Source organism: Ostrea edulis, chromosome 1 (assembly GCF_947568905.1).
Source record: "Ostrea edulis chromosome 1, xbOstEdul1.1, whole genome shotgun sequence".
NCBI lineage: Eukaryota > Metazoa > Mollusca > Bivalvia > Ostreida > Ostreidae > Ostrea > Ostrea edulis.
In genome coordinates this window covers 83,624,221-83,639,053 of record NC_079164.1, presented here as the reverse complement: position 1 = coordinate 83,639,053, position 14,833 = coordinate 83,624,221, and the positions used below count along the sequence as shown (strand labels likewise).

Sequence of the window (14,833 nt, the reverse complement as noted above, 5' to 3'; positions counted from 1 at the left end):
ATGGTTTTGAAGAACTTCATCTTTTGAAAGGGCAGAATGGAGTACAAGTATGATTACCAAAAGTGGAATTAATGCCAAGTTCGTTTAAAATACAGTTGTAATAATGAGCCTTACAAACAAAGACAATGTTGTTACTAGCTTTGTCAGCTGGAACCGAAACATATTCCTCATGTAACCTTTCTAATTCTTTTATCACTTCTGATTTACTAAACACAGAAGGGTAGATGGTACATGTACGTACTTTTGTTTTCATATGTCTAATGCGGGATTTTAATGTGCCTCTTATGCTCTTACTAGTAACCCATTCTGACAATGTATCAAGTTCTTCTTTTTCATATTTAGCCCATCGTCTGGCATAATCTTCGACAGAATTCATAATAGAAATGAAGTTCTGTCGCCAATTAAAAGACCGAGGTTCTCTGTATTTAGGACCTTTAAGAATAAGTGATTTGAGGTCCTCGTTTTCAAGGACATCAACATCACCAGTAATGACATGTCCAGTTGGACTAAAGTTGAAAGAAGATGAAGAACAAGAACACGTTGGTGGATTACGTATAAGATGGTGTATATCTAGGCACTGCAAAGTTTGTTTATAATTAAAACGTTTGGATGCAATAGTAGAAGTATAGCTGTAGGAAATACAGGGTGTAGACTTGAACTCGAAATAAGTTGGAATACATGACTGAACCCTTTTATGACGAAGAATATTGCTTATGTTGACAGCATCTATTCCTTTGTTTGTAAATTGGAGCTTAAGGAACTGGCGGCATGATTTGTATCTAGATCTGTTTCGATAACCTTCTCAATGGATAGCACAGAGATGACCCAATAGTGATAACAATTACAACCCCACATTATTTGCCTACAAAGACATTCGATCTGAGGAAGAGACGATCAGATCGTGAATCAACAAAGGTATATATGATAAACCTATATCCCATGTACATGTAATTGTATGTGATGCCCTGATTCTGAGATCTATATAATCATATTGAAGTACATGCACGGTGGTCAAATAGCAACGCAGATCTAATTTGAAGTGTATGTAAATGTGTGATAGATGAGGGATTCTAATAATAATATATGAAACTCTGCTTTTTTTCCACGTTGAAAAGAAGTTTGTGTGTGTGTGTGTGGGGGGGGGGGGGGGGGGGGGGGGGGGGGGGGGGGGGGGGGGGGGGGGGGGGTCCATGCAGTGTCTGCGTTAGTGTGTATCGAGTTACCCAATATACAGATCACAAATAACTACAACGAATTGTTATTAATGTTAATACATTGTGTTGAATGAAATTATTAATTAGAATGATATTTCAACATTTCAACAAATAAATGAAGGGGGGGGTAAACATTCAAGTGTTGCAGAAATTAAGTTCACACCACTAAAGATATAGCCAACTGATTATAATATATGAGTGTTTATATCTGATAATATGCGTAGTTGAGAATACTTTCAATTAAATGATTAAAATTGAATTATGTCAATTATGTATTTAATAAAATATAATTTAGAAATTTCTTTTCAATCATTAGAAAAAAGAATATGAAGAAATTATCTTAAAGGAGAGAGAGACAGCAAAACTTCATTTTTCACTGCTGGCCCACGGATAATACTGTACGTCCAGAGCAGAAGAGGCTACAGATAAATGTTGTAGCAATTATGAGAATCCATCTGCCATCCCAACAGATGATAAATTGGGATCTCTTGTTTAGAAAAATGTAAACGATACTGAAAGGAGAAACAATTTCTTCTACTCTCCGAGAAATAAATGACAAAACTTATCTTTTGATTTATATTGAATTACGTTTTTGGGGAGATCTTACATTTTTTCCCCCCAAACCCATAAATTTTGCGGCATTTTATTAATTTCACCTTATTAAAAACGACAGAAAATAGTAAAAATACTACATAGGAGACATATTTCAAGCCCCATAAAATCTGTAAAATCCAGGAACTTCCGAGGGATTTGCTCCCAGGGACCCCACAAGACCCCCTGCCTCATAGAGTTGGCCCCCCTACCGCACTTCCCGGATCCGCCCCTGATACTTCTGAATTTGAGGAGTAATTCCACAACAAAATTATTGTGCATCTCGCTATATGGAAGTCTGTACGCAATGATTCATTTGATATTTTTAAATTATTTGCGTTTATGTTGATATAAGGCTCTACATGAGTGACGCTCCTGGAATCCCTTTGTTTTCAATAGAAACCGGAAGGGCTTATATATCTCTGATAGAATTTCGTAGTGATTTGAATAAAGACTACCCCCCCCCCCATTTCGCTCGAGGGTTGCGTACTACATGAGAAATTGTCTCGAAATTCGGTTGAGTCGGTCTCCAAATTGTGCAATATTCAATAATAACCATCCGTTATATAACACACAGTACTTGGCCATAAATATTTTCCAAAAAAGTAATTTCCATTATATATTTCATACAAAACAATATTTTTTTCAAATATGGCCAACGGGGGAGGATCCAGGAATTATGTTGGGGGAAGCCCAACTTTATGAGGAAGGGGGTCTGGGGGCCCAGCGGGCGAAGCCCTCGGAAGATAGCTCCTGGATTTTACAGATTTTATAGGGCTTCAAATATGTCTCCTACCGTCCTAAGTAGTAATTTTTACAGGGCCGTAAATTAACCTTCAATTTGGAGGAGGCAGGAAATTAGGCGGGGGTCTGGGGGCCGCCCAGGCCCCCAGACGCTGAGCACATTTTGTGCACACTGAACACGTTTCGTGCAAATTCCTTGATTCTAGGGCCTTCTAAGATGTTACTTGACTAACTCATTCTAAAAGAAAGAGTTGGAATGTTTTTTAAGGGAGGTATCATGTTCTTAGTTATTGGAAACAACATAAATTCTAATGAACTTTAAATTTTAATTTTTTTTGGCTCAAAAGTTGGAGGAGGCAGCTGCCTCCTCCGCCTCCATGTAATTTACGGCCCTGTTTTACTATCCACCGCCGCGGTGGCCGAGAGGATGACCTTAAAAACGGATGACCCGTGTCACAGTAGGTGTGCCACGCTAAAGAACCCTCACTGTTCAATGGTCGTAAGCGCCGGGCATAGGCCTAAATTTGAAGCCCTTCACCGGTCTTGGTGACGTCTCCATATGAGTGAAAAATTCTCGAGTGAGATGTTAAGCAAGATACAATCAATCAATCGAGGGAAATCAATAAAATGAAGCATATCTTAAGGGGTTTTGGAAAAAATGTAAATTTTCCCAATAAAAGTAATTCAATAAATCAAAAGCGTTTGTCAGTTTACTGCATCCTTTCGTTCAGAATTATCTAGATCAGCCAGTGGTTAAATAGGAGACTAGTTTGAATATGCTGATCACATTAGACGCATAAAAGCGTTCAATTAATTGGGGAGGGGGGTGTATGCCATTACACTTAGCAAATACGGTACATTCCTGCGAAACGTGGCTCCTGAACTTTACCTCTTCAACATCTCGCGCATTACCAAATTCGATAAACGATAACTCCATTGAATAGTTGTAACAAGCCAAACTCGATGTTAACAATTGGTTGATTGGTGGGGACCCAAGGGCCGAATTAAGTCCCCCGAATCTACTGAATTCTGACTAAATAAAAATGTGCATGCTTTTCTGGAGAGTTCTATATATATAAAAAAAAGATCAGGGGGTGGGGGATTCGCCATTACTAGAGCTAGCTACGTATTTTCAAAAAATAACTAGTCCTACATGGACCTGATCGCGGTAGCTCAGTAAAATATCGCTTGGTTTGTGGGCGAGAGGTCGTGAGTTCGAGAACCGTTACTGTCATTGCCGCATCAAACCTAAGACATAAACAAAGACAGTGATTGCTCCTTTGCCAAACACTCGGCATTTAAAAGTGAGAATCACGGGTCTTTCCGTAATGACCTTAAAAACAGATATTCCGTATCGCTGCACAGGCGTTGGCACGATAAAGAACCGTCATTGCTACGGCCCTGTGTGCTAGGCACGTCTACAGATGTGGTACATCAGTGACGTTAACTAATGAAATCCTTCGTAACAAATCAAAATAAACATTCCCTGGATACAATCCAAACAAGAAACATTGGTGCACGCACCAAAGTTATGGGCCGAACAAATTTCCAAGAGAGTATCATTGTTTCCATAAACTAAAACTGTCTCGTAAACATATTGATTGGACAAGTGTCCAAATTCGACCCATTAACATACAAAATGAACAGTAATCTGTTACTCCTTAAAGATCTGTGAACTACGTGTATGTCCAGTAGGCAAAGGTTCTCCAGTGGACTTTTTTAAAGAGCAGTCAAACCATTGTGACCTCAGAATAATGTGTTTATATGCTGCTTTACGTCTCATTCTCGAATTTTTCACTCTTATAGAGACGTCACCTTCGGGCGAATTGAGCAGTGAGGGTTCTTTATCGTGCTAACGCCTATCGTGACACAGGACCATGGCTTACAAGCCTCATCTGAATGACCTCAAAATAATAGATATGGGTTATTCTGCTCCTTGGATGTTATAAGTTTGATGAATATTTACAATGTTCAATATTGGAAAATATTGAGCTTTTATCACTTGAATATATTAAGCAAACATTTTCTAATGTGCAAAATAATTCAACCAATGACTGTTGCATGAATACTGCATTAATTTAATTTCACACTTTCCATATTAAAACTGTGACATTTAATTTGGGTTATCCAAATATCATAACCTTTCGCTATGAAATAAATCAGATTTATTCAAGATTGAAAATTTTATTGGCACAACCTGTGACAATATTTAACAAAATAGTATAATGCAATAATCAAAACATTCTTTAGCACCCTTGGAATTATGCATTTTTCAAAAAAAAAAATAAAAAAATGACGCCACCTCTATAAATAGGTCAGCAGATAAGCGCACGTGACCTGTGTGTTATACAAAAAAAACAAACAACAAAAACAAAAAAACAAAACAAAAACAAATGTTTAAAAAACACCACCGAATTACTTTACATACAAAATGAAAACGTATCATGATAATCAGTAATCCAACTTAAAAAAAAAATACACACTCATCCCGCAGAAACTCATACGCTTCTCAAATTCTTATTTCATAGAATGGGCCGGCTCGTGCCGGCCCATAATGAAAAATTATACAATGCAAATGGAAAATATCGAATACAAATGGAAAATTATACAATACAAATGGAAAATATAGAATACAAATGGAAAATTATACAATACAAATGGAAATTATACAATGCAAATGAAATTTTATACAATGCAAATGAAAAAGTATACAATGCAAATGGAAAATATAGAATACAAATGGAAAATTATACAATACAAATGGAAAAGATCAAATATTGCAACGTTTGACATGTCATATTTAATAGGTCACAAACAGTTATCACAAACAGTTTGATGCCATTTTATTTACTATTCCGAAAGAAATCATGCAAAAATCGTTATCCGGGACTTTTGGCTTTCGGGTTTTGGCCGTACTACATTTACCGCTTGCCGTGAATAATTGGAAAGCATTTGATTGGGCAATATTCAAGATTTAGCGGCAGATTTGTATGTGAATATAGCGCCAAAATATTCACAAGAGAGGTTAGCAGCAAGTAGGCCTACATTGAACGACAGAGGGACAAGATAATCTGAAAGATGTTGGGATTTAATAACTTTGACACGGGTATATTCAATGCATTGTATTTAATTCAATTTTCAATTTATTTATTAATTCACCAAGCATGTTGGCATACAATCATGTAATCCGAGATTCCTCTGACTCTTACCCCCGCTTTTATATTTGACATGTGCGGGGGAGAGTCAGAGCGGACTCCATATTGAAAAGTGGGAATTCAGCGACACCAGCTGGTGTCGCTGCTTTACCTACCTCTTACAACTTTATTTCGCGGATCTATCTTCCAAGACGTGAGAATTCAGTTATCGGAAGATTATTCTACAAATACATCATGATTAATACGATGCTCTAGGTCGCCGCCTCGCCATTTGATTTCTTTGCACATGACGTCAGCACATATAAACACAAAATTCCATCGTTTAAACGGCGATAGCATCGTATTAATCATGATGTATTTGTAGAATAATCTTCCGATAACTGAATTCTCACGTCTTGGAAGATAGATCCGCGAAATAAAGTTGTAAGAGGTAGGTAAAGCAGCGACACCAGCTGGTGTCGCTGAATTCCCACTTTTCAATATGGAGTCCGCTCTGACTCTCCCCCGCACATGTCAAATATAAAAGCGGGGGTAAGAGTCAGAGGAATCTCGGATTAACAATCATGTTACACAATATGAGATATATCATGACAATAAACTAATTAGATATATTGATTCTATCAGAATCTTCAGTTATATCATCTAAATCTTGGCCAAAGCTAAGTCCTGGATAGGCCTATCAGTATCACCTACAGAGATTGCAGACGCCTAGTTAGATTCTTAAATTAGGCCCATATCAATTCTTTTGTTTAATTAACATAATTGAGTCATCATTTCATTTCTCTCTCTCTGTATTTGTATTTCATTGATAGGTGCACAGGGGCTTCTTATGCATTGATTTCGTGAATTATGATCTTGAATGTATCACAATTTGCTAAACACCGGCTTGAACAATATTTTGCATGATGAGCTAATATATATATATATAAATTGGACTAGATTTACCTTGCAGCAAGTTTTTATAGAAATTGGCTTTTTAATGAAAACAGTATATAACCTACAGTGAAAAAAAAAATTAAAAGGTGACTCATTTATGATCTGACATGTTCTCGAGGAGACTCGCAAGTACTTTTACAGTGCCTAAATTCTGTTTGTAGAAAACGTTGATCCTCAAGTCAACATTTCTAAAAAGAAGAGAGGAAGGATTCCAACAGTAAGTTGGCCAATGTAAAATGCAAATTTTGTGTTCTGTTCACGATTTGTGCCTTATATTGGCGTAACCGCTGTAAAAATGGCTGAAATATTGCCAAAACGTTTGATTTAGTCCCTGCATCACTGATCAGAATGGGCACATCTTAGGCTTTTTAGTTCACCTGAGTCTTTGGCTTAAGTGAGCTTTTCTGATCAAAATTTGTCTGGATCAGCATCAGCATAAACTTTTCACATTTTCATCTTCTCCAGAACCACTTGACCAATTTCAAGCAAACTTGGAACAAAGCATTCTGGAGTGAAGGACTTTCAAGTTTGTTTAAATGTAGGGCCATGCCCCTTACAAAGGGGATATAATCACAAAATAGGGTGGAGTCATTTAAAAATCTTCTCAAGAACCACTGGGCCAGAGGAACTGAAATTTACATGAAAGCTTCCTGACATAGTGCAGAATCAAGTTTATGAAAATCATGGCCCCTGGGGTTAGGATGGGGACATATCGGGAAATTCTTTAGAAATTTTCTCAAGAAACACTGGGCCATAAAAGCTGAGATTTACATGAAAGCTTTTTGACTTGGTGCAAATTCAAGTTCGTTAAAATCATGGCCCCGGGGGTAGGAAGGGGCCACAATAAAAATTAGTGATCAGAGTTTTACATACAAATATATGGGGAGGAAATGTTTTAAAATCTTCTTAAAAACCACTTGGCAAGGAAAGTACATTTCCATGAAAGCATCCTGACATAGTGCAGATTTATGTTTGTTAAAATCATGGCCCCCATGGGTAGGATGGGTCACTATAGGGCATCAAAATTTTACATACAAATGTATAGGGAAAATCATTAAAAATCTTCTGAAGAATCACTGGGCCAGAAAAGCTTACATTTTCTTGAAAGCTTTCTAACATAGTGCAGATTCAAGTTTGATAAAATCATGGCCCCTGTGGGTAGGATGGGGCCACAAATAGGGGATCAGAGTTTTACATAAAAATCTAGGGAAAATCATTAAGAATCTTTATCACTAGGCCAGAAAAATTTACATTTACATGAAAGCTTCCTGACATAGCTAGTGCAGATTCAAGTTTGTTAAATCATGAGGTCACAATAGGGTATCAAAGTCTTACACACTATTATATAGAGAAAACTTTTAAAAAAAATCTTCTCAAGAACCATTGGGCCAAAGGAAGTTTACATTTACATGCTTCCTCACAAAATGTAGATTCAAGTTTGTAAAAATCATGGCACTCGGGTGTAGGATAGGGCCACAATAGGGATCAAAGTTTTACATGCGAATATGTATGGAAAATGTAGATATGGGCCAAGTTGACTCAGGTGAGCAATGTGGCCTGTGAGCCTCTTGTATTTGTGTATGAAGAACTGCTGAATTTAGTTTAGATATGCAGAACAGGAAAATTACAGGGCTCGAAATTAACATGTCCGTCAGTCTATGACTGGTTAAAAGTTTGGCAGACTGACTGACATTTGTTTTAGTCAATTTGATGAGACTGGTCAATTTTCTAAAACATTATTTTGGAAAACATACTTATGGAATCTTAACACACATTTGGCGTTCCTCTGTAGATCTATATCAGTTGAACCAGATTAGTAAATATATATCTCACATGAGTGTTACAATATTGTCTGAGGCATATCCAGTTAAATTCCGGTATTTTATTTTTATAACATGAACGAAATATGTTTATTTCTGAAAAACTGGTGGACTGGTGAATTTTTCTGTGGATTGGTTGAAATTATACCCAATCAGTCCGGCTGGACTGGTGGCATAAAAAGTTAGTTTCAAGCCCTCAGGGTGTCAAGTCCCTATTTATTATAATCCTATATTTTTCTATAAACTTGAAGGTTCCTATATTTTCCCTATTTATAAGTAGGGAAAATAAAATCCCTATATATCCAAAACAAAATGCCAGTCCTATTTTCAAAAATAAAATTAAAAAAATTAAAAAAGGAGAGAAAAATCCAGGAACTGATGCTATAGATTGATATTTAATTATTATTAGATTGTTATGAAGAGAATTATAACTATGATGATTGTATATAAGAACTGTCTATTGTATGAAAAATTGTCCACATCTGAAAGAATTTTGACTTTGTTTATGTTTAGTATTATTTCTTCTCCAGTGAGATACTATGCTTGCTAGATTTTTATGCAGAAACAGTAAACTTTTATACAAATTCATTAATTAAACCCCCTATTCATTCTTATATATATCTGCTGTAAAAATCCCTATATTTACCCTATAAATTGCAAAATAAAATCCTATATTAAATCCTATATTTTTTAGACCAGAAGTGCTTTCCTGATCCCTGTATTATAGATTTCATTGCCCTTGGGGCTAGTGATGCTTTTAACTAATTTTCAGATGACTGATAAGGCCTGTTAGCCTCTTGTTTTACTTAGTTTCAGCAAACCCTGCAGCTGAGAAGACTTAAACGTGGTCACTGCGAATTTTGACAGGATATTTGAACTTGTTTTCTATCATGGGCATAAGTTATTTGCAAAATTCGTAATATGCTTAACCAAATACAATCTTAAAATTCATGCAGTTTAGATCAAAGTTAAAATTCTGTTCTTTTACAATGTCAACCCAGGTGCTTCACCTCCTGGGCCCCACCAGGGTTTTGCCACAGACCCTCTGTGTCATTGACGTGCACTTCAAACTCTGAATAGCTACGCCACTGCTTATTGAAATTTAATCATAATTTTGTTTTATATTTTAAGTAAGGTGAACCAACAGATAGGAATAAAGTTTTAAGAAAACATCTCAATATTTCTTTAATTTTCTATCATATGTATTAAAACACACAAGTACTTGTACATTATTTTTTGTTGAAATATGCTGCGGATTATCATATGAATATGCAAATATTGATTGTTTTCCAAAATTAGATTGTAGTGGAAGGGAACATTGGAAGTGGAAAATCAACATTTTTACAGTACTTCACAAACTTTACAGATAAAATTGAGGTGAGGTTCCATTTTCAAATGAATTGAGAATGTTATTGAGGCGAACGACAAAAATTGTTGAGTTTCCGCTAACGTTCCAGAAAAAATAGGGTAGGTGGGTAGGAAATAAATTTTATTTTATTTTTAAATTTTATTTTTTCAAAGTATGCGAAAACATTGTAAACTCTAACAAGTTCAATGATCTATTGAATTTTATACTTTCAATATAAAATTTTGCTTAAATTGCATTGCAAGTAAATTTTCAATCTTAGCATTTCACCTGTTATTGGCTGAGGATTATTTCCAGATGTTTTAAAAGAAACAATATTTTTCAATGAAACATATAGCATAAAACACAAATTAAAGTTAACTCCTTTATGCCCCTATGCTATACAAGTACCAGATATATTGTTTCTACATTTAGATTGGTTGTCAAAGCAATACTACTATTGGATATGTTTGACAGGAAAATAATGTGATGATTTTGATAAAAATATGAAATCATCACCAAAATATCAACATCATTAACATATTTTAAGTTTATTAATTCATTTCTGAATGTACTTTCACAATCTAAATGGAACAAGGGTAGGAAGACAGTCTGGGCAGATCCCACTTATTCTAATGGGATCCAACTCTCTTCCAGCTAAAACTTTTTACCGGACATAAATTTTTATTTTAAAAAAAAAGTCTGCACATCTTTTTCCCCCTCGGCTCTCAACAGCCATCGACAACTCGGATGCGTTCACTGCTTTATTTGTGGTCTTTTTCATAGTGTATTCAGTTAGAACTGTAGCAGAAACCATGGATGTGCATACACATTTGATAGACTGGACATTCAAGTGCACTATATAACGTCTGTCACTCTGCACCATGACCTCCATATAAACAATGCCCGCTAAAGCAATAGCACAAGACGGTGGCTATTTATAAAAACACCATAGGAGTAGGCAATTTTAACAAAAGAAAGTCTTCTATGGAAACATGACACTTGGCAAAGTCTCTCGGTCATCTGTTAACTTCAATTGTCAAAGCACCGTTGCGTGAGGCAAGCATGGAGGTACAGTACTAGGTCAACCATCATGCCATACTGTTAGTTATAAACATTATCAATGTTGTTTAAACGCTTGACACAATACCATGTAAAACTTACACAGTACCAATTTTGATGCACCAGATGCGCATTTCGACAAATAATGTCTCTTCAGTGATGCTCAACCAAAATGTTTGAAATCCGAAATAACTATGAAGTTTTAGATCTAAATATAGCCAAAACAAGTGGAGCCAAATACCATGTAATTTTGTACATCGTTAATGCGTTTGAATGACTTCATCCCAATGTCTAACTAAAAAGAAAGCCAAGAACCGAGAATATATTTTTTCCGGAAAAATGACGATTTTTTTTTCAAATTAGCGGAAAAAATTTCTAGAGTCGGGGCTATAATTTAGGGTCGGTCGGGTTAGCGGAAACACAACATATTTTATCAGTGGCCTGATTATAACGATTAAATGTTAGCAAATAATGGCATTGAAAAAAGTATAACTTACTATTATGACACTGTCCTTATTTTGGATAACAAAATATGTTTCACATCTATAAGTGATATTGAGGATGAAAAACATGCTTTGCTTTATTGTCCTGTTCATTACCTGTAATGATTTGAGGCATTTCAATGATGCAAATTTATGTGAAATACGAATTCTCCTAAAAAAGATTTTGAATTCTCATGGTTTAAGATGAATGGTATAATTGCAGAAAAGCCATAAAATAGGTAGACTACATTTAACGGCTGTTTTACGGCAATACACACCGTCTTATCGGGTCAAAGACATGGAACTGAATTACATTTTAAACCCTAATATTCTTTTGGAAGTTTTTAAAAAATTTATTTTGATAATGGTTTTGTATCACTGTTCTGATAATCTATTGACTAATGATATATATTGGAGAATAATGCTGTCCATTTATGTTTCATACATAATAAAATATTGTTTAAATTAAATTATAATGCTGTGCAGCATTTCTTTGATCTCTACAATAAATGTGGTAGAATTTAGTACTTTGTACAGCTTTCTTGTGTCCACATTTATTACATGTTCATTTTCTACAGGTGATTCCTGAGCCAGTTCAAAAATGGAAAGATGTGGATGGATACAACACTCTAGTTAGTCAATTATTGTGTACACAATGATAACTTGTCACATAAATCTTTTGCATAAAATATAGTAATGTGTTATATCATGATGTGTTGGTTTAATGTTGAAATATAGCTCAACACATTTTCAATGGGTTTTTTTCATTTACAGGTTGTAATATGTTCTGTAAGAAAATGTTCAACTTTCTAATTTTCATTTCATTAGATAGAATGTATATTCTGCTTTAATCATTTCCAACATAACACATGTTATTGTCAGCCATTTCATTGCAACCATAATTCTTACTTGCTTTTAAAATATAAATGTTAAAGGGGCATAGACATGATTTGAACTTTTAAAAAATTCTATTTTCCCATGCCGCCATTTTTTATTTTTTTTCATTTTTTACATGTTTAACTAAAGTATTTCTAATTTGAATCATCAATGTTGAGCTTCCATTGAGAATTAGCACTCACAATTCTTTGTTTAAATAAAGCTTGTGTCTTGTTTTGGTTTACATATATATAGATTGCTTAATAAAAAATATGTTTGAAACAAAATGAAATGTGACAATTAAACACTAAAAACGGTTTAAAGTAGGGGTCTAGTAGTGTGACGTCATGTCCGGATTGAATTCCGGTATTGGTTCACGTACTATTATTATCAAACGTATTTTTACATTTACCTGGATGTTTTTTAATTTAGTAAAATGAGTACAGTAACACTCAATAACTTATATCTGAGTAGACTATGGCTCCAATCTTCTTTCCATTTTTTGTCATCTAATTCGCACATAAAACCAGAGGTACATATTTATTTAATTGATATACAGGGGTATTGCATGTTAAAATTATCTGTAAATTTAAAAAAAATTCATGATATGCAATAATGCAATTGTGGAATTAAATAAAACAATTCTGCACTTGTTATATATTTGTTATCTTGTTATATATTTGTTATTTTCTATTATGTGAAAATCTTGCGCATCTTCAAAATGGCTATTTTGGCCAAAATATGTAAATATAAATTGAGATGCTGTGAAAATATTATGCTGAGAAAGGGCAGATTTTTTAAATTTATTTTAACAAGCATTCATATATGAACATAATATGTGAGTTTGAATGAAAAATCACAAGTCAAATTTTTAAAATATTCATATTAGTGGTGTTGCAGTGCCGTATTTTTGACTGCCGAGGGCCTGTATTGAGTTCAATTTTGTACCACCATTATTAAAAAACATGAAACTGTGTTAAAATTTCACTTTTAATTATTTAGTTAGACATATTTATTTCATATTTGAGGAAAAAAATTGCAGCATTATACCTCAAACAAAATTTTATGGACATATTCTAGGACTTCTTCAATGAATTCTGATATTGCCGTTTGACAAATGGGGGTACACGTAATAAAAATACCATAATTTACTCATTATACTGACAACCTCCCATTTTTTTGTTTTTATCATACCCTCAAATGAACAATCTAAGTATTTAAACTCAAATTTTTGAGAAATCACAAGTAGGTCCAGGACTAGGGACCTACCTTAATTGTGTTTAGAATGAACTTGTAATTTGAAAATTCAGCTTTAAATGAAGATTTTACTTGTATATTTAACCTATGTAAACAAAAACATCATATATTATATGACACTCCAGCACAAGCATTGTTTATATAACAGAATTGTGAGCTCTGTATCTCTCTTGTAACTTCATTACTAATCTGCCATGATGATATGTTCTGACTATTGAACAATCTCCATCTAGTCCTGTACAGGAAAAGTTATTGTTATTTGTGATAAATAATAGGTTTAATGCGTCACTTTGATATTTAACGGTTTTCTCATTGATATGCATAATCAGAGTAAGCTGTATATTGAAGCATCACACTACCGGATAGTATTAAAACGTACCCAAGCGACCATGCAGGTGCTTCTGGGGTGTTCGAGATACATACTGAAGGGCAACTTTATAAAATATATGTATATAGATGGACACACACACAATTAACTATAAATAAAATACTTTGCTCCTTCTAAGCAAATGACTATGAATTAGAAAAGTACTTGAACTCTCTAGACAGATCATTAGTCCCACCATATGGCAGATGCTCTATAGTAATCTGTCCATCCATCTGCACTCACTATTTCACACATTAAGTTTCCTTGAGAAGATTTTCTTAAATTTTATATGTACGATACTTGGATTAGGCAGGAGGAGAAACCTTTAAATTTTCAGATTCAATGATGTTCTTTAGAAGTTATGAGACATAGATTTTCATCAATTACTTGAGAAAACTATAAAAAAAAAAATTAAAAGTGATGCTTAATTGACTTAAGGAAGAGGAGGACCCCTTTTGATTTTCAGATTTAGCTGTTTTCTCATTAATGGAGTTTAGGAGCTTTGATTATTTTTTTTTTTTCTGATATGAATTACTATGGCACAAGATATTAAGTCCAGAAAAAATATGGATGTACCAACCATTCCAATTCAACTACCCGACTGAATACATTTTATTCAGCGGTAGAGCACCTGATGGATAGTCATTGCAGGGCCCTTTCTGACTTGTCACTTTTCTTGTTTTAAAAAATGCTTTTCCATATTATGCATCCAAAATTACATATATTTATTTTTCCTACCAGGATATGATGTATAAGGATGCCTCTCGGTGGAGCCTGGCTTTTCAGTCTTATGTCCAGCTGACCATGGCGGAGGGTCACAAACACAGGGTAAGCATTTACATATACACATTTACACTCCCAACTTTTTTTGCATTTGATATCTTGACGAATTGTAATGATGGCCATGTATTTTCAGAAGTGAAATTTATTTCTTAAATGAAGAGACTTTTACGGGGATGTAAATTACTTGTTGATGTAAATTGT

General features: G+C 34.5%; 1 protein-coding gene across 1 annotated transcript in view; it reads left to right on the top strand.

Moving 5' to 3' along the window:
• The first annotated feature begins 5,511 nt into the window (after positions 1-5,511).
• Positions 5,512-14,833, top strand: part of LOC125678254 (polyhomeotic-like protein 1) — a 46,805-nt gene continuing 37,483 nt past the window's right edge. The window contains exons 1-5 of the mRNA XM_048916574.2: positions 5,512-5,655; positions 6,802-6,857; positions 9,760-9,837; positions 11,928-11,981; positions 14,591-14,677. Of these exons, the coding sequence (XP_048772531.1) occupies positions 5,628-5,655; positions 6,802-6,857; positions 9,760-9,837; positions 11,928-11,981; positions 14,591-14,677 (303 nt within the window). The 5' untranslated portion in view covers positions 5,512-5,627. The remainder of the gene's footprint in view (positions 5,656-6,801; positions 6,858-9,759; positions 9,838-11,927; positions 11,982-14,590; positions 14,678-14,833) is intronic.